This window comes from Fopius arisanus, unplaced genomic scaffold (assembly GCF_000806365.1).
Source record: "Fopius arisanus strain USDA-PBARC FA_bdor unplaced genomic scaffold, ASM80636v1 scaffold00157, whole genome shotgun sequence".
NCBI lineage: Eukaryota > Metazoa > Arthropoda > Insecta > Hymenoptera > Braconidae > Fopius > Fopius arisanus.
In genome coordinates, this window is record NW_011887896.1 from 76,094 (window position 1) to 100,101 (window position 24,008).

General features: G+C 40.6%; 1 protein-coding gene across 1 annotated transcript in view; it reads left to right on the top strand.

Moving 5' to 3' along the window:
* The window catches only part of LOC105272295 (uncharacterized), a 59,510-nt gene that overhangs the window by 32,212 nt on the left and 3,290 nt on the right, over positions 1-24,008 (top strand). The window contains exon 3 of the mRNA XM_011314357.1: positions 896-967. Coding sequence (XP_011312659.1) covers positions 896-967 — 72 coding nt within the window. The remainder of the gene's footprint in view (positions 1-895; positions 968-24,008) is intronic.

Genomic DNA, 24,008 nt, shown 5'->3' on the forward strand with positions numbered 1-24,008 from the left:
ACCTCCACCGGTAAATTCGGTCTTTCCTAATTGTGTCCTCAACAACTAGGCGGCTTAAATGGTATTTCCTAATTGTATCCTTAACAACTAGGCGGCTCTCTGGTTTGCTATTTTACGCACTTAAAATAGCTGGCGCCCTCCTGGTAAATTCGCGGATGCTATGGAACCGGCGAAGGTAACCAATTCCCCGGACTTACGGAACACTCCGGGGAAACATCGTTACAACATTCACACACCTAAGTATCGCTCACCCATTCTCTGCACTCACGCTAACATGACCGATTCACCTGAGATCATCAAGATGACCGTATAATTAAGTCATCTGACCGCCGAAACTGTATCACCTGCCATATTGTGACAAATTAGTCTCTCTTATTTGAATACCAGCTATCGGGGTGTATACGCGTTTTCTCAGAACTGCTCATCATTCTTTTCTACGGAAATTTAATTACCTTTTGCTTATCGGTACTGCTCGATTCATGTCATTGTATCCCGTTCATTTTATATTGACACAATTTGTAATCACCTCGGTGATTTTATTGAAAAAATATATTGACTTCTTATGACCATTTAAAAAACCGCATGCAGTGAATTCTTGGACCCTCTCAACGCTTCCCGAAATCTGTTCTCATCTGATCCATCCTCACACAACTTCCATAGGCCCGGGTCTCATATTAAAAACAATATTTATTGAGATTTGATTTGATATGGTATGAAAATTTAGAGTTAAATTGACGTATGGTATGTTCTTCTTCAGGAATATTGTTGTGGATCATAGTGTGCTGCGACCTCACTGAAAATTATGTGGTTTAACTCAATACTTCAAACGGAGACTTAATTTTTTGTAATCGGGAATTCTAGCTTTACTCACGGTTTCTTTATTTTTCTTTTACAGACAGCGCTCAATACCAGTTCTCAACAATTACTAGCACCTAGAATGGCTCAGCTGGAAACATTGGAGGCGAAGGTACGCAGAGGAGGCAAAATAAAGTACAATACCATCATTTCAGATTTATTAAGTTGTCGCTATGGTCGTCGTTTATCGATCACATTATACTTCATTAAAAACTGGAGTAAAAATAACCTTCTCAGAATTCGCAATGAGGTTAATTTGGTGAAATAGCGTAATTAACATTAAATACAATAATAAACTTATAAACCTAACATTTGGGGCATCTATGTTCATCATATGTAAAGGAATATCCACAAAGCGCATGCCATAAAAACGAACCATAATAATACGTATAATAGATTTTGCATATCTATTCAGTTTTACCTTCAATATTATGAAAGTTGACTGAATATACTAATTTTAATTGGTAAAAGTTGTAAGAGTATTTTTCCCGTGTCAACACCCCGGGTTAAATCCTCCAAACTATTCTGGCTGTCTTCTCTATCGTTGACGATCGGGCGCCAGCCAGGTTTTTATGCAAAACCTGACGAAAAACAGCCGCGAAGGAGTTGGTTGACTTCGCGGACTTTCGGCGGCGGGTTTCACAATGCCAAGCCAGCATCACCATGACACGGTAGAGTGGGCGAGGTTCACCAACGTCTGAGTAACTCCGGTTACCGACATTAGCCGCAGTTGCGGCGCCGTAACGCGAGACTATTGGGGAAACGTACCCCCCAGGTCTGTCGCGGAGGGATCTGGCCACCCCTCACTGGGTCCCTGGTCTAAATCGACGGCGCCCTTCAGAACCACCCATTTGAAACGCCTGTACATCGGCCCTGGACTCCTTAACACAGCTGGGTGGATTTCGGAAATAGGTGACAGCTATTGACAGCCATCCGCGTCATCCTAGTGTTCCGAAACATGGTCTCACCCTACCACCTTTCTTCTCACTAGATGATTGGTCTCCTTCACTTTCAGAGCGGCCTGATTGGCCGCCGTCCGATGCCAGATTCATCTCTCGCTTGGCTCTTTCCGCCGGCGTTAGATGTCGCTTCCTATTACTAGTGACTTTCTCTAGTACTTTTCACTAATAACGAGAAAATCTCGTTCCGTATTATTATTACATTCCGTACCATTAATATTGGAGCACTCACGACATTTCCAAAAGAATGTATTTATCAACTACTTTCTTGTACTTTCAGAGCGATTATTCCTTGTTACTGAAATGTGGTGAGAACCATAAAACCATTAATAATTTTGCTGTACCTAAAAACACGGCATGCATTGAATCTTCTGCAGTACAGCGAATGTAGTTTGGGACAAATGGCGATAGCACTTGGTCCTTCAACTCCACATGGAGCACAATCATAGTGTGCTCCCTCAGCTGCAAAGTTATTTGTATGCTCGTGAGTTCGTTCATCAAGGTGTCCTCCAAATGGGGATACACGGATCGAGGTTTGTTCATATGTTTCTGCTCTAACCTTGCATTTCTGGCAGCCGTACACTGCATTGAAGCATTGCAAATTCAAAAAAAGAGCCTTTGCTGGTAGATCACACGTTCCACAAATCACCGGGACTTGAATGCGGATAGAGGAATCCAAACTTAATACTACAAAGTCTACTCCATTTTTCAATTCATCAACTTCTTTGCTTACTGGTTGTAAAAATAATTCAGGAAAAGGTTTCTTGCTAACAATAAGTTTTCGTTCTGTGTTCTTCGATGGACAAAATGGCCATACTTGAACAATAGGAAAATTTTCAAAACAATTAAATTATAAAAGAATAACCGACGGCCTTGCGGTTAGAGTGCTCGATTAGCATGCCAATGATCCGGGTTCGATCCTAGGCACCGGCCGTCGAAATTGTTTTAATCTCACGGTTTCACTGTCGACCGGTCGTCCTATCAAAAAGACGACATACTCGGATTGTTTAATTAGATAATTTTGTACGAATTTTGAAATGATTAATCCGGATCTAACTGGTGATTCCATGGCTGAACGTACTGCATAAGAGGGAAATCTCGGTGGTTTTTCACTTGATGAATGGATCAATTCTTTATCTATTGATGATTTAAAAGGGATTTTACGTTCATGTCGCACCAGTGATATCGGTAATCTTGAGAGTTTGAGAGATCGCTTAAAATTTTTAAATTTTAAAATTATTAAATTTTAAAAATTTAAATTTTAAAATTTTAATTATTGACATTTTTTAAATTTCCAAATACAACATGGAGTTCAGCTGATGAACTTCTTGTTGCACCTGTTTTAACGTCATCATCGATTATACAATGTACATCGGTTGATATTGTGGCTGCTTTTAGCGCCAGTCGTCCTTCGGTTTCTTTTGCTGTGACAAGGGGTTATAATACTTACCTTTCTTTTAGTTTACCATCGAATCCTACTATGTTTTCTGGTCGCGGAGCTGCGAGTTCTCCAGTTCCAAATATGAATCATAGGCAGGGTATCGGTTTAGGGAACGGTCATATTGGGATGCATATCGATTAAAATCGGAATACTGGGATTAATAATAATCACAGAGAGTCTGAAGTAGATTCTATACATTATCATAGCATTCTTGTTGATGCAGTTTGGACTGATTTGCCGGAAGAGGGTCATAGATATTTCAGAGAACCTGTTATGAGAATGCAGAGTTGTGATGAACGACCTAATTTTGGTGCTCATGATCGTGTTCAATCTTGCCATCTCCATTTTTCTGGTTATCGGGGCGAGAATATCGAGGAATTTTTGAGAAAAGTCGCAGTTTGTAAAGATGCTTGTAATATGAGTGATGATGATTTATTTCGAGTTATTCCAGTTTTATTGAGGGACATCGCTCTTAATTGGTGGGAGGATCGACGAGGACGATTTACTAATTATTCGGAATTTCGGACAGCGTTTCTACGTCGATTTTCGAATTCAGAGTCGAAGAGATGGCGTGCAGTTCACGATATTTTGGTTAGAACTCAAGGAGAATTAGAAAGTGCTTCTGACTATTTCGATAATGTTCGTTTGATGTGGACTCACTCTCAGGATGTTAATTTTTCGGTTGAGGCGATGCTTGATATTGCTTTTGGGAATTTGAGGCGTGCATATCATCATATGATTTCTCGACGTCAGTTTTCTTTTTTTGATGAACTTGGAGATCTCGTACAGGATTTCGACGAACGTCGAGATTTACCATCTTTGACGGCCCCACCAGCAGCGGGAGATACTATCTTCCCTGGTTGTGCTTACATGCCTGAGAAATATCGGCGTGAGAAAAAGCAGGGTGGAGCTCAGGTGTATGCTGTCGATTTATCAGCTAAGAAGAGTTCTCAATAATCATCAAAGGAGGTCTACCAAGAAGACGTGGTGGAGGAAAAAGGAAAGAGAGAGTCTCCAGTTCCGCTACTGCTGGTATAACTGCTCATGTATCGACTCCTGTGATTTCTATCGATGGCGTGTCGTCAGGGAATGCTGCAGCTTCCGCTGGTCGACCAGGGTTATGCCATAATTGTGGACAAATGGGGCATTTTCGTGCGGGTTGATCGAATCCATCCGTTGGCCTGTTTTGTTTCGGTTGTGGAAAGATTGGGGTTAAGTTGCCTCATTGTTCTAGATGTCCACCGAAGAACGGAGTTTCGGGAAACCCCAGCGGAGGGCAATGAATATGGGTTCCGCATTATCTTCTGTTCATTTTGGAACTGATTTGGTAGGTTTAGGTTTTGATTCGGCACGAAAAGGTCAGTCTACGGAAATCACGAATAAAAATAATAATGGAATTTCGATTCCAGATTTTGGAGTTACAGATTATTCACGAGAGATGACTGAAAAGGAGCAAGACGGCAGTCCGAGGTCTGATCAACCAGAGATTGTTGAACGCAGTTGCTTCTTTGGTCTGACGGTTCATTCGCGTATATTTCTCCCAATCATGATTGGATCAGTGAGTATTAACGTGTTATTGGACCCTGGTGCTTCAAGTTCATGTATCCGTAACGTTCCAAAGGATTGGATTAAAGATTTGGGTATAGTTATTTCGCGTTCGTCAGCTTCGACCATTATATGTGCGAATGGGGCGAAGGAAATAGTCTACGGCACGGTTGTTTTATCAGTCGGTTTAAAAGGAGTGAAATACGATATGGAGTTTCTGATCATACCTGGGCTGAGGGATCCACCGATTTTGGGTGTCGAGACACTGCGAATTTTTGGGATAGTTATCGACGGTAGCACTTCGGAATGGTGGTTGACCGGGAAAAATGAACGCTATTCTTTTGGCTCTCTTATTGGGAATTCGCATTTTGAGATTGCTGGTTTGTCGAAAACTTCTGAGGAAGAGCGTGCACGCATTGAAATATTGGTTCATAAATATCGATACCGACGTGTGAATAAATCGGAGTTCACCCCTTTAATTACACACGAAATTATTGGTCCCAGCGATCATCCGACAATTGAGCAGCGGATTTATCAGGTATCACCCCCTATTCTGTCGGAAATGCAGCGACCGACTCTGGAATTGTTAGAATTAGGCATACTTCAGGAATCATCCAGCTTCTGGACAAATCCAGGAGTGATGGTTAAACAGCAGGACAAGTCTAGGATGTGTATTGGTTATAGGAAATTGAATAAAATCACGGAGAAAGATCGATACATGATTCCACATTTGACTTGTATTCTGGACAAGTTGCGGTCCGCGAGATTTATTACGATGCTCGATTTGAAGAAAGCGTACCACCAGGTACCGGTGGATAGGAATTCTCGTGAGTTTACTGCTTTTGTCGTTCCTGGTCTAGGTTTTTATCAGTATGTGGGAATGCCGTTTGGGTTGACAAACGCACCGGCAACTTTTCAACGTCTGGTTGATAAGATCGTTACGCCAGATATAGAGCCACACTGTTTTGCATATCTTGATGATATAATTGTGACCACCGAGACCTTTGAGAAACATTTAGAAGTATTGGCGGAAATTTATGTAAGGTTGCAGGAAGCTGAATTAGAAGTTAATCCTGACAAATGTGTGTTTTGTAGTTCTCGGGTTCAGTACCTCGGATTTGTTGTTGATGAGGGCGGTTTACATGGAGATCCGGAAAAGGTTGCTCCTGTACTTGAATTTCCCGTTCCGAAGAATTTGCGTCAGTTGCGGCGATTTCTAGGAATGTCTCTGTGGTATCGTAGGTTTATCAAGCATTATTCAACAATTGTAGAGCCTTTGACGAGATTACTTCGAAAGTCGGTCAAGTGGGGGTGGGAGAATGATCAACAATGTACTTTTGATAAATTAAAGAAGGAACTTTCTGTTACTCCTGTTTTATCGTGTCCGGATTTTGACGCTCCTTTCGAATTGCATACCGATGCTAGCGCATGTGGTTTAGGTGCGGTTTTAGTTCAAAGAATTAAAGGAATGGAATATGTTGTTGGTTTTGCAAGTCGGACTCTCAATTCTACTGAGCGTAATTATTCAGTCACGGAGAAAGAATGTTTAGCGGTCCTTTGGGGAATCGAGCATTTTCGACGCTATGTTGAGGGTTTTCATTTCTCCGTGGTAACAGATCATAGTAGTTTGAGATGGTTGAGTAATCTGAAAGATCCTAGGGGTCGTCTGAATCTTTGGGCTTTGAATCGGCAAGGTTACGATTTTGATATTGTCCATCGTAAAGGGGCTTTACATCATGTCCCGGACGCACTTTATCGGATGTATGAAGATTATTTCATTGAGTAACAGGTTTCAGGTATTGATGTTTTAGGTGCAGTCGCAGATAGATAGGAGGTAAAATTAGCATCTCCAATGGCCAGTGTTTTATCTCACTTGTGCCAGGATGAATTTGTTGACTGTTGAATGCCGGAGATTAATGCATTGCTTACCGAACCAAACGTTAAATTGACTTTACATGGAAAACGTCTGTTGTCGCCAGCGGAAATTAGCGACGATTGGTATATTCGCCGTAAGTCGGAAGTCGAAAAATTTCCTAATAAATGGTCAGGTTGGCGAGTTGTTGACGACCAACTGTTCCGTTGGAAGCCGAATCCGTTAGTATCGACTATTGCTGAGGATTTGGATGCTTGGAAATTAGTGCCGCCGTGTGGATATCGTCGTGGTATTATCGCTGAGAATCAAGAGCCTCCATCCGCAGGGTATTTGGGTATCGAAAAGACGCATGCTCGCGTTGCGTTATCGTTTTATTGGCCGGGGATCAATGAGAACATCGAAAATTTTGTTCGTGGGTGCGAGGTTTGTCAGACTTCTAAGGTCTCGCAACAGAAACCTGCGGGGTTGATGGGACAACCTTGTGTACAGGAGCCTTGGGTTTTTGTCGCGGCGGACATTATGGGTCCATTTTCCCCGTCGAAGGGTGGTTTTAAATATTTATTGGTTTGTCAAGACATCTTTAGTAAGATGATCGAGGTATAGGCGATAAGGAAGGCTGATGGTCCGACTATAAAGAAGGCTTTTGAGGATTTGGTTGTGCATCGTTATGGTACACCAGAAATTTTGTTAACGGACAATGGTACTGAGTTCGTGAATAAACGAATGCAGGAACTTGCCGAAGCCTTGGATTTAAGACATGACTTGACGCCACATTATCATGCTCAAGCGAACCCTGTGGAAATGATTAACCGCGTTTTGAAGAGCATGATCATCTGTTTTATCGGTCAAGACCATAGGAAGTGGGATGAACATTTGCCGGAATTTCGTTTTGCTTACAATACCGCTTGTCACAGTTCTTTGCATTTATCGCCCGCTTATTTAAATTATGGCAGACAACCCAGACCGTCTTTATTTTTCCGGAAATTGGCGGAAAGAGATGAGCCTGTTGTTGCGCCAGATACAAAGTGCTGGGCGAATAGAATGAATCGTATGGCGGAATGATATGATCTGATTATAGAAAATTTGAAAAACGCATTTGAACATCAGGCAAGATATTATAATACGCATCATCGTGATGTTCGTTTTGATATCCGTGATAGAGTAAGGCGAAAAATTCGTCAGCTTTCGAATGCGGCTAAGGTCAAGCAGCAAAATTACCCAGGACATATTCGACTGAGGTCTTTCGTGTATCGCGTATTATACCGCCGTTGGTTTATGAGAAATCTAATGATCAGGGTGTGGTCGTTGGATGACATCATGTAAAGGATCTTTTGAAAGCTTGCGACAATATTATTACTGATGTTCACTTGTCTGATGAAGATTAATGGATGACTCGTGTTGATTTCATATTATTGTATTTGTGTCTAAATCTGAATTTGTAGATTTGCGTATTGTTTTGCGTATAAATTTGAGCTTTTCTGGCGTCAGATCTAGGTAATAAGTTGTAACGGGTAATTTCCCGGGGTATTTCGCCCAGGAAAATAGTCCGTTACGACCAATGTCCGGCCCTCGTGGCCTGTGCGGCTACCCGAGGGACTTTCTGGCCGCTGGACATGCCACATGCCCAACTAACTGCAGTTGTGATTTGGTAGAGTGGGAGTGGTCCACCCGGAGAAACCCCAAATCCTTCTTGGCCTTTCCAGCCCGAACGTCGCCATCACCTGCGAGGCTGAGCACGGTTATCTGCGCTCTCTTTCCCTGGGAGGCATTTCCAGGCCTCTCAGGGCGGTCCTCTTGCCCTTCGGGTATTGCTACCCGGGGCAAGGTCATACTCGCCTGCGACTTCACGGGGTTCCCTGGGCCACCAAGAGGCTGATCGGACCGAGGTGGATATCTTCCCATCGACCTCACGACCACCCACGCTCCTGGCACGCAGTTCGCCCGTTCCGTCGCGAGCCACCGTCCCTGGCTACTTAAGATGGCGGCGCATGTCGGGTCGACAGGAGTTCTCTCGGCTCCGGACCCACGGGCCAGGCACTATCACCTTTTTCGTCCAGGCACAGATCACTCCGGAAACACCATGGTCGTCACCACATGCTCCGAAACGAGACATGAGGTTTCGCGGGACATGCAGGAGCATCTCCCTAGGCTCGCCCTCGTGATTCGCATCACTCGGACGAGGAAGTATATCTTCCAGTTGCTAGGCTGTTTCAGCCATGCGTTATTCCAGCTAGCGAGCGGCGTTCCGGCCGCTCTAATCGAGAGCTCGCGCTCGACTGCCCGAAATCTCCCAGGGCCTTCTCCCCCTAGTCTCGATATCTCAGCGGCAACGCCGTCATTTCATTACCCGTTTTACGGCCAATCAACTGGACGGGATCCCGGGGGCACCAGTCCTCTCACCTGGCCGTTGATCCCTAGGCTAAATCGGTAACGCTCTGGAGTTGCTCAGTTGGACGGCCGGGACATCGGCCCCAATACTCCCTATCACATGCTGAGGGAACTCCAAATATGCACAGTCTACTGACATCCTCGGGGCCGACCGGGGTCGCAGTTTCCACCCAAACCGCTATGCCTTTGGCCCCTCATCGGAGGAAAATCTGGCCTGCCCTCAATCCGAGGCCTTTGCGGCCTCCGCTAGATGGCTGTTCCGTCTCCGCTGTCCATACAACAGGGTTCTTTTCTGTTACCAGGAGGATCTCAACCCGTAACGAGAAAAGCTCGTTACAAAGTAAATTGGTTGTTTCAGTGGTTATGGCGTGTTATTTAACGAATGAACAGTGGCTGAGAGCTCTTGATATTTATCGGGTTTTGAACACAATTAATCGAGAACGCCGTCCAATCATGGTTGCCGAAATGGAATCGGAATTGATCCATTTATTTTTTGACAATGGGTTTAACGTGGGAAGGGACATTACCCTACCAAGTGAGCCTGCAAAGAGTAACGAGCCATCGGTTAACGTTCTCCCTAGGGTGTCGGAGACAGCTATCGTCGCACCGTGGTACCAGCATGATCATTGTAAAAAACCCATGGTTTTGATACGTGATGTTGGGGTTAACACTGACCCAGTATCGGAAACTCAGACTGGCGTCAGACGTCAAGTTGCTTCTTTTTCGTCGATGGTATCAGTCTCGTTTACTGAATTACAGAAAGGATTTTGTAAGCCTTATCCATGGATTTCTCGGGAAGAAGCCAAAGCTAATGCTCTCGAGTGGGCAGAAGTTTTGAGCAGAGAGTCTCTGGCCTGGGTATCACCAGCTGAAATTACCGGATGTTTTAATTCTACTGATATTACTCATAAACTGTCTGAATGTGTGAAAGAAACGGGATTTCGTCGTGGCACTCTTTGTGGCAATTGTGGAACTCCAGGAGTTATCCATCCTGAGTGTGCATTTTGTTTTCCTGGACAATACGGATTGGTTCCACCACCCTGGTATCGCGGAGCCAAATGATTTAGTGTCATTATTCTGTCAACGTTCGGATATCGTCGTCCAACAAATTTAAAAAAAAAAGGAAAATATAATTTGAAGGATGTTCTGTCTCCGCGCTGAGTCTTGGTGATTAGTAAGGACGATGGCACGATTCCGATTACTTTGGCACCACAGTCTGGTGGTGGTTTGCCGTAGTATTTTGTCTCAGGAATTCGGGAAAAATAATTATAAAAATCGATCTCAATTATTTATAGTAGTTTTCGATTGTTTAATGTAAAAATTTCAAATAATACCAACTTATATCCTACAATGTTGGGACGTTGGCGATTGGCGGTGGAGGGTGGGGGGAGGGGCGGAGGGGTATTCAGCCTTGTCAATAACCAAAATAATTTTAAAAATGTGAAAAATTTTGAGTAGAAATTTTCATCTTTAATTTCAAATTCAAGTTGTGAAAATATTATTATTTATACATTTCAGCTGTATAAACTATAATTATACAGAGGAAGCAATAAATACTAATGTGTACATGTTCTAATTTTGTTATTTTTTTGCTAAAAATGAACTATTTGTTGTTCTTTTTTTTAATTACATAGTTAATTACTTCTGTGATTTTTTCCCAAATTATTATCTTTAATGATAAAGCCAATTTTTATCCTTGACTGGGGGGGCTTCGCCCCCCCAACCCCCTACCAGGGGCTCCGCCAGGGCGCGGCCCCTGGGCCCCGCTTTTTTTATGCCTTCAAATCTACATGCTTATTAACACAAAAAAAAGAGATGTGAGGGGGGAACTTGGCTTGTTTTTGGCTTTATCTTCAGACTCTTTTGGCGTTACCCAGAATGCACCACGTGGAGGTAAAGTCTGCGTCGCATTCCGCAGAGTTATTCGCACTGCATTTCGAATTTGAATCGGTGAAGATATATTAAAAATGCAGTACGAATATCTCTTGTGTGAGTGTGGGTGGATAGATGTAAATGTGTGTTATGGTTGTGTATGTGATAGGGTGTGTGGGTCACGGAAAATCTTCAGCGTGAAATTCAGGATCGTTAATTTCTGATGTCTCATCGTGATCTTCATCAGATGAGGCATCATCAATTAGATCCTCGATGGTCATTTGGCGAAGACGTTTTGGTGGAGTAAAATTGGCTTTATCATTAAAGATAATAATTTGGGAAAAAATCACAGAAGTAATTAACTATGTAATTAAAAAAAAGAACAACAAATAGTTCATTTTTAGCAAAAAAATAACAAAATTAGAACATGTACACATTAATATTTATTGCTTCCTCTGTATAATTATAGTTTATACAGCTGAAATGTATAAATAATAATATTTTCACAACTTGAATTTGAAATTAAAGATGAAAATTTCTACTCAAAATTTTTCACATTTTTAAAATTATTTTGGTTATTGACAAGGCACAATGTCACCCAAAATCCTCAGACTCTACTGTAGGGACTTCTAACTCTCTCAATTGCATCCCTGTCTGTAGAGTTCCATTCACATACCCCGGGTAGACGTTCTTGATGTCCATAAGCATTTGCATTATCTGGGACCCGAGATCATCCCGATAATTTTTCCCAAGGAAGTTTTGGCGCTAATCATAAAGAGCCATGTATTTGTGGAGAAGTTTTGGGCTCCGACGACTCTTAATCCTTTTTTTCAACCAACGATTTCGACACTCGAGATAGTTGATTGTATTATTGGGATTACTTGGCTGGACGTATTCACCAATACTGTGATTGGTGCTTAAATGAGTTGTACTTTCCCTGAAAATTTGTTGAATCCCATGATACTGCTTCCCACCATCAGTACAGATGCGAAAAGTATCGGGATGAACAAACTTTTTTATATATGGCAATAAATCTGCTTTGCTTTTCCCGTTTACTCCGAAAAAGCGGCAAATTTTGTCCTCCTTCCATAATATGCCCAATACGGTTATTGTCATTTGCTCAGTTAAGCGGCCCCGATTGTATTTACATTTGGTTAAAAATGTTTCATCAATCTGAATCGTCTTTCCTTCACCGCCGAGACAAAACTCTGAATTGGAGCATATTACATCAGCAATTTCTGTAAGATAGCTGTAATAATCAATGATGGTACCACAACTCAATGCAGACTCTTCGTTTTGCTTCCGCCAGTTACTGAGGTGAGTATGAACGGTCACCACATTAACTTTTGTGACAAACCAGCAGATTATCGCCAATACTTCCTTGGGCGCTAAGCGACAGGTATGTCCACCAAAAAACGTCCCTTGGGCTGGATTCAAACTTTGCCGACAGTCTTTTGCTCCTTTTTTCTTCGATGCTTTTGAAGGACACCTCCAAATCCAGCCTAACTTGGATTGCTTGTGTTCTTCTACTCGCATCGATTTATCACATTTATTACAGGAAGGAGGGGTGGAATGCCTTGATGGAATTAATCCTACTTCTTCAAAGAATTGCAAAGATTGCTCATTTGTTTGAGCAAGCCCTCCAAAAGAGTTAAATATAGAAAAATGAGCAAGCTTTGGATGCAATTGAGGATGAGAGGATGTCTTAGACATTTTAACACTTTTAATTCACTTGAAAATCACGAAAAAACTCTAATTTGCTTCGCTGCCTGATTAACACGCTTTGAAAAAGAAAGGAGAATGAAGAAAAACAATGACGGCAAGATTTCATTCGAATTTATATAATTCGTGAAAAATCCGCTAGATGGTGTAAAGGTTAAAAAAAAAGGCTAGAAATTTCCATATAATATGATATGATAGATTTAGATTTATTCAGCAATGTATAAAATAGGTTTTTTCCATATTTTTCAAAAAAAGGGGTCCATTTTGCCCCTTTTTCCCCGTATATCGCGAAATACAGTGTAGAGGGAATTTTTTCATTATTTTTCTCGAACTCGCGAGACAAAATACTTTGGAAAACAACCGTTAAATCGCGGCGCTAAAGGAATCGGAATTGTGCCAGGACGATAGATGGCGCCATCGGATGGACCAGAGATTTGGAGGAATTCGCTTCGGAGTTTTAGGAAAATCCGAACGAGAAAATTGTTAATGGGTTGACGAACTTGGAATGCACTGAATCAATTCAGGCAATGTGTGTTTGTCATTGATGAATTAATATTGTAAATTAAGTATGCTGTTTTACCGATACCAGAATAAGATATTATTTGGGCAGTAAAACATTAATACGTGTCACCAGATTTTGATAGAGGGCCAATCAATAAATCGATTATCGCCCATTGTTAGCCAATCTGATGATTGGTAACGTTATCTATGATGACGCTCGACTTGGCGTCGTTCTATCGAATCACTCATCGTTTGGAGATCACTTAAGGCAGTATTATTATTTGTGAGTCTAGTTCCGTATATCGCGGAGAAAAAGAATTGATTTAGGAGAGGCCCGACTGGTATTTCGAGGACGGTTTCATTTATTGGAAAAATCTAACGCCCGAATAAATTGATTGGATATCGGTAAGCGATTGAACACTTCCGAAAAGTATTTTTGGTTAATTTATTAATTGTTCAAGGTTTTTGATTTCATTAAGACGCTTGGCGTCCATTGTCTCATGGTGAATTCTCCAGGGGGTTTTGTCCGTGCTGGGGAAAAAATGTGTATGTTTATTATGTTGTTTATAAATTTCTAGCGATATATTCCGACAATTTTGGTGTTATTGACTCTTGTTCAAACAATAAGACTATTTCATTTAGATATTTCGTGAATTTAACGAAAATTGGAATTATTGCAGCATTAGTGATGCTTGAATAATTTATTTTCAATTGAGAGGTGACTTACAAGGTCAACGGATTTTACAGGAATTTAGTGACTCAAAATAATTCCAGTTTATCGTGTTTTCATTGTGAGACGTATTACCACTTGTTTATTAACCTTGGGAATATTGATTGAATTCCTTTATCTAAGATTTGATTTTACTTATGTTATTGACTTCATCATCTCTTTAAATTAATATTGTATATTTGATTCAAGAATTGGATATTGTAATTTAATTTATTTATATTTTGAAAGTCGAATTGAAGGACGAGTTTTCTTATTATTAAATGATTCTGGTAATATTTTTTTTATTTTAGAAAAACCCAATCATTCCAGAGGTGTCTTTAGGAGCAGGATTATTGAACCCAGCCGCCGCCGCGGTTGATACTGAGTTGCCGGTTACTCTTCCTGTCGTTATTGTATTGGAATGGTTTTTGTGCATTTTGATGAGAAAATGTACTGGCGCCTGACTTAAATTTAATTAGTTCGATTGCAGAGGGTTTCGTATTTCTTTTCCCTTCCACGAGGAAGCGAAATACGTCACAAGGTATAGATCGACTCAGAATGCAGTTCTGAATCGATATGTGTATATTTGTGGGGTCCTTTTTTTGGGAACCTCAGGCCATCTTGGGTAGAGGTTCTAGGGGGTGAAAAAATGGTCCAAAATCTATAGGTACAGATCGACTCAGAATTCAATTCTGAATCGATATATGCATCCCTGTCGTGCCATTTGTTGGAAACCTCAGTAGGCTATTTTCAATGGGGGTTGTAGGGGGTGAAGAATGGTCTAAAATTTATAGGTGTAGATCGCTTCAGAATTCAATTCTGAATCTATATATCTATACTCGTGGGGACCATTTTTTGGCAACCTCAGTAGGCCATCCTGAATGAGGGTTGTATAGGATGAAAAAAATGGTCCAAAATTTATAGGTGTAGATCGACTCAGAATTCAATTCTGAATCGATATGTGCATACTTGTTTGGACCATTTTTAAAAAAAGCAGTGGACTATAACTTTGTGAATACGCGATAAACCGCCCCCCCCCCCTGTGAACTCATCACTTCGCCGGCTGCCGTTCGACTACAACCGAGAGCCAGCTCATCCGATTCAAATCACACCGGCACCATCTGGCAGATTTCCCCACACTAGCGCTTCATGGCATTATTACACTGCGAATTATTTTTCTCAATTAATTACAAAAACGTTCCTGATTAGCTCCATGTACCATATTTTTTCATGATTCTGAATCGGATAATTATTGTCATTTGTTCTGACCATTTCCAATCGTTTTTGGTCCTTACATGAACATTTGCGGAACATGGGCGGAACATGGGCTGAAGAGCGCCCCTATTACGCTCAACTTAAATTTCCAGGGCATCTAGACTCTAGATTCTAGAGAATTATGAGAATACCAGTTTCGAATTTTCCAAACCATTCTCATGAAGTTCACAGAAGTTTGGAGTTTCCCCTCAAGATTGGGAGATTTCGAAGGAAGTTTGGAAAACTCCCAATTTCAGGGGAAATTTCTCACTAATATCTATTACACTAGGAAATTCTGAAGAAGTGTGAGAGTTTTCATAATTTTTTCATAAGAAATTTCCAAAAATTTCTTACAATGTAAGTCATACACGAATGACCCCTGTACGTCGATGCTCAGAAGCCTTGAGTCAGAGCTCATAGTCCTTGAAGATACATGCTATAATTTGTGAAATGTCGGCGCTATGCTGAGTTCAAACCCGGCATTCAAACAGAAGCCAATGATCATAGTTCTATTTTGAATTTCAATCAAGTATTACAGTGATTATATATGTGTGCGCCAGTAGCAGTATAGGCGGTGAGCTACCGTTATTACAGCGAGGCTAGTAGGGCATTCGATAACATTTTCTGATACGTCATTCCATTGTATGCATAGTAAATTTGGATTTAGGTTTGAACATTTGAAACTTCCTATTCTACATGAATCGATTCCTGTGTTGAACCAAGCTTCGGTTACATCAAATTTTTGTACTACGAGAGAATGTTGCGGGATATCATTGCAGTTGGTTACTAGTATATTAGGTATAAGACAAATGGATGAGTCTCTTAAGATACAACAATAATCACGAATATTGATACCGAGAGTCAATCGCGATGTTGTGAAAAGTTTATACTGCACGGAAGTACGATCTCCCCAATGGTGTGGCAGCCGTCCAGATTTGTGTATCTGAGAGGGCGTCAATGCACCATTTAATATGCGTGAATTTTCATTACTTCGGTTGTCTATCTCTTCGAATCTCCGAAAAATCTGTTGCACATCTTGGTATGATGATCGACACAATTTCCGCAGAATACTCATATGGTTTTCATACGGAAAAGCAGAGTAACAATCCAAAGAGCCAAAATTTTCTACATCATCAGCAAGGTGTTTGTGACCATAAGTATTATAAGTCGGGAACTCCTGTCCATAAATCTCGAGACGTGCATCCACCCATATATCGAGATATATCGAGAGCGATTCGTGTGTATGTGATATCACTTTTTGATGGTCGTGGTGAAGCCAAGCATCGTAGGGCCGTATGATGTAGCAGGTAATGATTAAATACAGTCTGCTTGTAAATACCGAAATATACCACGGGTCCTGTATACAATATTAGTTGCCTAAATTCAGTTGCCTTCATTCGTTGATAGTCTGTAATTTTGCCGGGACGACGTGCAAACTCTCGAGGACAAAAGTCGCGAATGGCACTGAGCCGTAAATTCACGATTTGTATTTCTTGAGCCGATAGCTTAACGTCTTTTGAGAAATGTTTTGAACCTTTGATGGTTGCTGAAGTTTGCCTCTTCACCGACCCAAGCAGTGTAAGATGCATCCAATCAAATGGCACCTGGTTTACCAAATCGAATCCTGGAATATTTGCAAGAGGAGTAGGTCCGTGATGGTGCTCTTGGTCTACTAGATTTCTATAGTCAGCATCTGTTCTCGGTACGCCATTTGGATAAGACTTGGAAGAACTGTTATGTCCGGTAGGGTATTGGTGATTCAGTCCGAAAGCTCGGGCAGGAGCATCGGCGACGAAGCAACGCACAATCAGTGGAATTCTGACATTGTTATAGAGAATACCACCGTTTGAAGCAATGGAAAGGATTTCATCAATGTATTCCTCAAAGAATTCATCTGCAGATGCAGGCTTATGCGCACCTTTATAAATACCTACCATAATAGGTGTGCTGTTTGGAATGTTGATAATTCTTATTGAATTGGCCACAACACTATGTAACCAGACTTGTCAAGATTGGCTCCATCTGTACTAAAATCGTACACTAGACTGGATCGTACAGATGACGCTGCTATTTTTGCTAGATAATTGATAATTTTGTTCTCTACGCCTCAATGTAGGTGTTCTCCCGGCTCAACCTTTTTCAGTGAAGTCTTTTGCTGAGTTGTTCCAACAAGAGTCCGATGATTAACCGGCAGCGATGCGAAACAAGAATGTTCACGCAAAAGACTTCGAATCGCGATCCCTTTGGATTGCTCTAAACGCAGATTGATGAATAAATCTCTTAAGCGTTCACGAAAACTATGTTCCTCTATATCCGAAAATGATTCTTCATCTGCCCATAAGTCTGATTCCCTATCACTGGAGTAGTCATCAGATTCTTCATCATTGTTCATATTTCCTGCACATAGAAAAAATATCAGTTAATATGAAAAAGGATTTTGGTTATCTATTTAAAATGCATGACATTTTATTTCAACTGAGAAACTGAAAATTTTCCTGAAATTGGTCCGAATTTTTTGTTTTTCATTGTTGATGGTCCGGAGTTTGCCGCGAAATTTTAGTTTAACGTCAACACTTCCAGTTACGATGAAATTTTAAACACAAGTTCCCAATTTTTACCATCAATTGAAAATATCGGTAAACGTTTCCGAAACCACCAATTCTAGTCGTGTCATATTTTCTGACACTCGTAAAAGACCCATCTATCAGAATCTGACACTAAAATGTTAAAATATCCTAAATATACTGCTTCTCTCGCACGGTCTAGTCTCTGGGATCTCTGCTCGCGATACTCATCTCTCTACAAATTGCTGCGGATCACAGCACTTTGTCAAACAGTTGCTGGGAACATGATGCGGAAACTCGAGAGGAAGAAGGACGTCATTGTTGAGGCACTGTTTAGCCCGGATAGTATCGAAGCAGCTCGGCTTTATTGGGTCAAGGTGACTCAAGCCTATCATCTCCAAGCCGAGTGTGACATTATCTCTCACGGATTCCAGTTGAAGAAGTCTCATCCGTTGACCAAACTCACTGCGTTCATTGATCAACAAGGAGTTCTCAGAGTGGGCGGACGTCTGAAGTTCTGAACTCTAGGAGCAGAGAGTAGACATCAGGCGATAATCCTTCAAGGATCAGTGCTCGCAGAGCTTCTCATCAGGGACTCTCATCAGCGTACGCTGCATGGCGGAACTCAGCTCACGTTGACGCATCTCAGGAGGTCTTACTGGATTATTGGTGGTCGTCTACCAGTAAGATCCTTCATCCTCAAGTGTGTTGAATGCGCGCGTCATCGTGGGATTAGAGCGCAGCAGCTGATGGGGCAGCTTCCGATGGCACGTCTTGTATCGGATCGAGCTTTCTCTAACACTGGTGTGGATTATGCCGGACCAGTGTCTCTCAAGACGTGGAAGGGGCGTGGTCACAAGACCCAGAAGGGTTGGTTAGTGATCTTCGTGTGCATGGCCACGTCCGCTCTCCATCTGGAAGCTGTCACGGACTACTCTACTGACGGCTTTATCGCAGCTTATAGAAGGTTCGTGAGTCGTCGAGGATACTGCAGACATCTCTACAGCGATTGTGGCACGAATTTTATCGGTGGTGACAAGGAGTTGAAGAAGTTGTTCTCTGCTGGCACCAAGGAGTTCCAGCATCTCTCTGCAGTATGTCTCAAGGATCGAACGAGGTGGATGTTCAATCCTCCTGGAGCCCCTCACTTTGAAGGGAAATGGGAAGCAGCGGTCAAGTCAGTGAAGTATCATCTCTCTCGAACGGTTCGGGATACAACTCTCACGTTCGAGGAACTCTCAACGCTGCTCACCCAGATTGAAGCAGTTCTCAACTCCAGGCCTCTAGAAGCGCTCTCGGAAGACCCTGATGACGTGTCCTGTCTCACCCCAGGACACTTTCTCATTGCAGAAGCTCCGAAAACTCTTCCGGAGCCTGGCTTAGAACATCTCAACGTTGGACGGCTCTCAAGATGGCAACTTATTCAGCAGAGGCTGCAGTTCTTCTGGAAGCAATGGTCTACAGGGTATCTGCAGCAGCCTCAGTCTATCTCTAAGTGGCATCATCCGTCCAACGAAATCAAAGTCGGCAGCCTGGTACTTCTCTACGACGAGCGGTTCCCGCCAACGAAGTGGCCTCTTGCTCGTGTCACAGCTCTACATCCTGGAAAAGACGGTCTCTCCAGAGTTGTGACAATCAGGACCGCTTCGACGTCGTTGATCAGGCCGATCTCCAAACTGGTTCTATTGCCGATCTCTACCAGTTAAAGCTGGTCTCTACCGACTTGATTAATCTCTGTTTAGTGTTCTAGGTTATCTCGGAATATCTCTGCTCCTTCAGTCAGCAACGAGGTTCCTGACGGGGGGGAGAATGTTCAGGCATCAGCCTCATATTGGCATAGGGCCATGGGGTGGCAGCACCTCCTTGACCGTCTCTGACTGACCGGTCGTTCGGCAGATATAGGTGCCCCAATTACGCACCTGTGACGCTGACCTACCTCTCTAATAATTATTATTATGTCTTCTCGTTTCGGATGTTCTCTGTTTAACGTCGTCCTCTAACGCTCTATAATTACGCCGTTAATTATCGTGTGAATCTCTCTCAAATATAATTCTCTACCGTGTTCAATCAATTAAGTGTTTGCTCGCGGTTATTTTGACATATATATTTGTTTACTGGACTTATTATAAGACTCGAAATATAATATATTTCTCTGTGACAAATTCAGTGCGTCTCGCATCACGATTATTTCTCTCGAAACCTCTCCTTAACAACATCCCAGTGCTCTACGGTTTTTTTTTGACGTTCTCGCCGTAGCAATCGCCATTGACGAAAAAAAAACGAAACGTCAAAATAGTCTTCCTTTCAAGATCATAAAATTGTTGGCAAAGACATCAGTTTCCCTTTTTCCCCGATCGCCACGAATTCTAGTATTTGATGAATGAGTTTCTCATAAATTTTTGGAGTGTCAAGGTACAAAAGCGAAAGTCGGAGAAAAGTTAATGTTGTTAGGAAATAAGAAGAGAATGCCTGATTAAACAACTGCTATCAAGATACGCGATAGCGTATCTGCCAAGTTAACGTCACAGGCAGAGGTGACGTCACAGGCAGAGAGCTGGCGTGTATTACATAGCAGCTAACAACACGCCCCTAACGCCTTAAAAAAACGTCAATTGCTTTTTTCCCCTTTAAACGCACGCTATTTTGCAAAAGTATCCTTAGATACATTATATAAATCGCGGTTGATCTTTCTGATGAGATTTTTACTTTTTTCACTTATTACATTATTACAAAAATAACTCCATAGCAACGGATACGAATTCACTTATTCAAGAGTTTTATTTCGAGAGCGCTACTACTCCCTAGCGCTGTTTGGGTGGGCGGTTCTAGGGAATAAAACAAGTAAGTTGAAGGAAATTGTCTGCGCTTGCGGAATTCATCCGCACGGGTCCGTAGCGGTGGCGCATGAACTAGGATGGGGCCGTGCTTGTAAGCCAATCAAAGAGCGTCAAGTCATTTAATATTTGTGACTTACCCTTTAACAATTGGAATCGATTGTTAATAATTTAATGATTTGAATATGATAACCAAATTAAAAATTTTAGTTCAGTTAAAATTAATTACCTAAATAACCTAATATTTGCGAATTACTCTTCAACAATTGGAATCGATTGATAATAATTCAATGATTTGAATATAGCAACTAAATTAAAAATTTTAGTGCAGTTAAAATTAATTATCTAAATAACCTAATATTTGCGAATTACTTTTCAACAATTGGAATCGATTGTTAATAATTTAATGATTTGAATATAACAACCAAATTAAAAATTTAGTTAAGTTGAAATTAATCACCTAAATAACCTAATACTTGCGAATTGCTCTTCAACAATTGCAATCGATTGTTAATAATTTAATTATTTGAATATAACAACCAAATTGAAAATTTTATTTCAGTCAAAATTAATTACCGAAATAACCTAATATTTATGAATTACTCTTTAACAATTGGAATGGATTGTTGATAATTTAATGATTGGAATGTACCAACCAAATTACAAATTTTAGTTCAGTAAATTTTTCAATATTTACAATACGAACATGTTAATCATAAATTAATTAAACAGACAATTTAATATTTGTAAATGACCCTTTAACGATTGGAATCAATTGTTAATATTTAATTTCAATATTGCACCTAAATTTAATCCTTTAAATTGAAAATTTTCAGTGCTTCAATCTTCGAGCATTTTAATCTTTAATTAATTACCTAAATAACCTAATATTTGTGAATTACCCTTTAACAATTGGAATCGAGTGTTAATATTTGAATTAAAATATTACCTCCAAATTTAAATTTTTTATGTGATATTTTTCAATAATCAACTTGAATGACTGAATAAAAACTAAAACATGAATATTTAAATTATATTTCGTTGAGAAAAATTACTATGATGAACTAACACATGTCAGAGAGGCTTAAATCTGGTACCAATACTTTTGATTGCATCATTTGTTTGGTAATTATTAACATAAAAAAAAAATCATAAAAAAATGTTGTGAACAAATGGCACCAAGTCGACGCTAATCTAAACGCAAGATAGAAGCATGGAACAATAACTGCATGGATGAAATCACACAATGTAAAAAAAAATCATATAAATATTAAATTTAAAAAATCACAAAAAAGTTTTGTGAAAAAATGGCGCCAAGTCGACGTGAATCTGATCGCCTCCAAGACAGAAACAAAGGACAATTACTGAATAGTTGAAATCAGACAGTAGGGGAACTGATTATGATATACTCTTATTTAAAAAAAAAACATGAAAATATTAAAAAATGCCAAGTTTATGCTGACAGCGTCAACTAGGACATCTTTCCGCAGTTTTAGTTCCGATTGGAAAATTGATTATTGTTAATAAAGGCTTTTGTCATTCCGGCTGTAAGACAGTATTTTACGGCTGCGTTGCTTTGCTTCGCGTCCACGAAACGCTGACTACGGCTGTTATGACAAAAAATAGTGGGCGTCATACTGCCAAAAAAAATTTGTCGACCAATATGATTGTTGCAAACCTCATCTTCGCTAGAAAATTTTTTTTAGCCTAATGACAAAATATACTGGTTCAAACCCCGTCCATAGGAAATTGATTCGGAAAATAGTCAACTTGGCGCGCCTAATTGTTCCCCTTCAATTCACTGGGTATCATTACATTGCCGGGAACATAGTAAAAAATTACAAGTATATTTTAGCATTTCCCTAGCAAGTCATAAATTCGTAAGTGGATTATTGATTGAATGCATCGATTGATAATTACGTAATTGCTTCAGTCGTTACGGACATCTTATCATGTATAAGCACTACATCTCATTTTAAAATATTCACTGATGATCTTCGTTCCCCACTCTTTGCCGTTGTCTAAGAATGTGAGTGTGCCACCCTGCGTCGCTTATGAACGCGCCATTACACTGACGGGTACCCACTCTCCTCATACCGATATGCTATTTGACGTTCATTGGTGAATAGGTTAAGTACACGTCAAGTATACGGAATCCAATTGTTGATATAATAAGCTGAATCAAATCTCAATAGTTTTGGCGTTTTGCCAATTAGCGTGCGAACTCTAGCTTTGTCAATCATTCACTTCCTACGAAGCATGTTCATTACCGAACAGCCCGGCGCGCCAAGTTGACTTTTTTCCGAATCAATTCCCTATGGACGGGGTTTGAAACAGTATATTTAGTCATTAGGCCGAAAAAAACTTTTCTAGCGAAGATGAGGTTTGCAACAATCATATTGGTTGACAAATTTTTTTTGGCCGTATGACGCCCACTATTTTTTGTCATAACAGCCGTAGTCAGCGTTTCGTGGACGCGAAGCAAAGCAACGCAGCCGTAAAATAATGTCTTACAGCCGGAATGACAAAAGCCTTTATTAACAATAATCGATTTTCCAATCGGAACTAAAACTGCGGAAAATTGTCCTAGTTGACGCTGTCAGCATAAACTTGGCATTTTTTAATATTTCCATGTTTTTTTAAAAATAAGATTATATCATAATCAGTTCGCCTACTGTCTGATTTCAACTATTCAGTAATTGTCCCTTGTTTCTGTCTTGGAGGCGATCAGATTCACGTCGATTTGGCGCCATTTTTTCACCAAATTTTATTGTGATTTTTTAAATTTCTTCTTCATTCTCTAAAAAGAAAATGAATGTGCTTGTTGATGGGGAGATCCGACTCTAAATGTGTCGGAAACCCTTAAACTCTCCTCTATATCGCAGTTGTCCATCCATTACTGTTGCGGTTACTGCGTTCCTCATATAGCACTGATGGTTTATTTCTATGTTCAATTTTGTTTTCGCAACTCACCCTATTCTTCGACTATACAATCCGTATCAACCACCATTCTTCGCTTTATAGCATTACTCATATGATTAAGCTTCCGCAATAGCGCATAGATTGATATTTATTTGAGATTTTCTAGATAAGGATTGCGATTTTTTATATATACTGAATCACTTCACGCGAAGTGATTCAGTATATTATGATAGTTATGATTAACAATGTTTTGTGTTCTGACAAATGGGTTGGTTATTCGAATCGAGATACGCGGTAGCGTATCGGCCAAGGAAAAGTTTCGTCTCTATCCAACAAATAAGCCCGAGAGCTACGGTGTATCTATACACGACACAACTACCCCTTCCACTACCTCTTAATCGTATTCAGTCCATAAAATACAAACGCTACAAGTTACAGGAAATCTGTGCATAGTTACATAATACAAATCGCCCTCAAGCTTTTCATTGATATAAGTTTTCCCTTTTTTCGATTAATATTGGCAAAAATACGCCCATGGCAACGGGCTCATTTCAATATTTTACCGATTT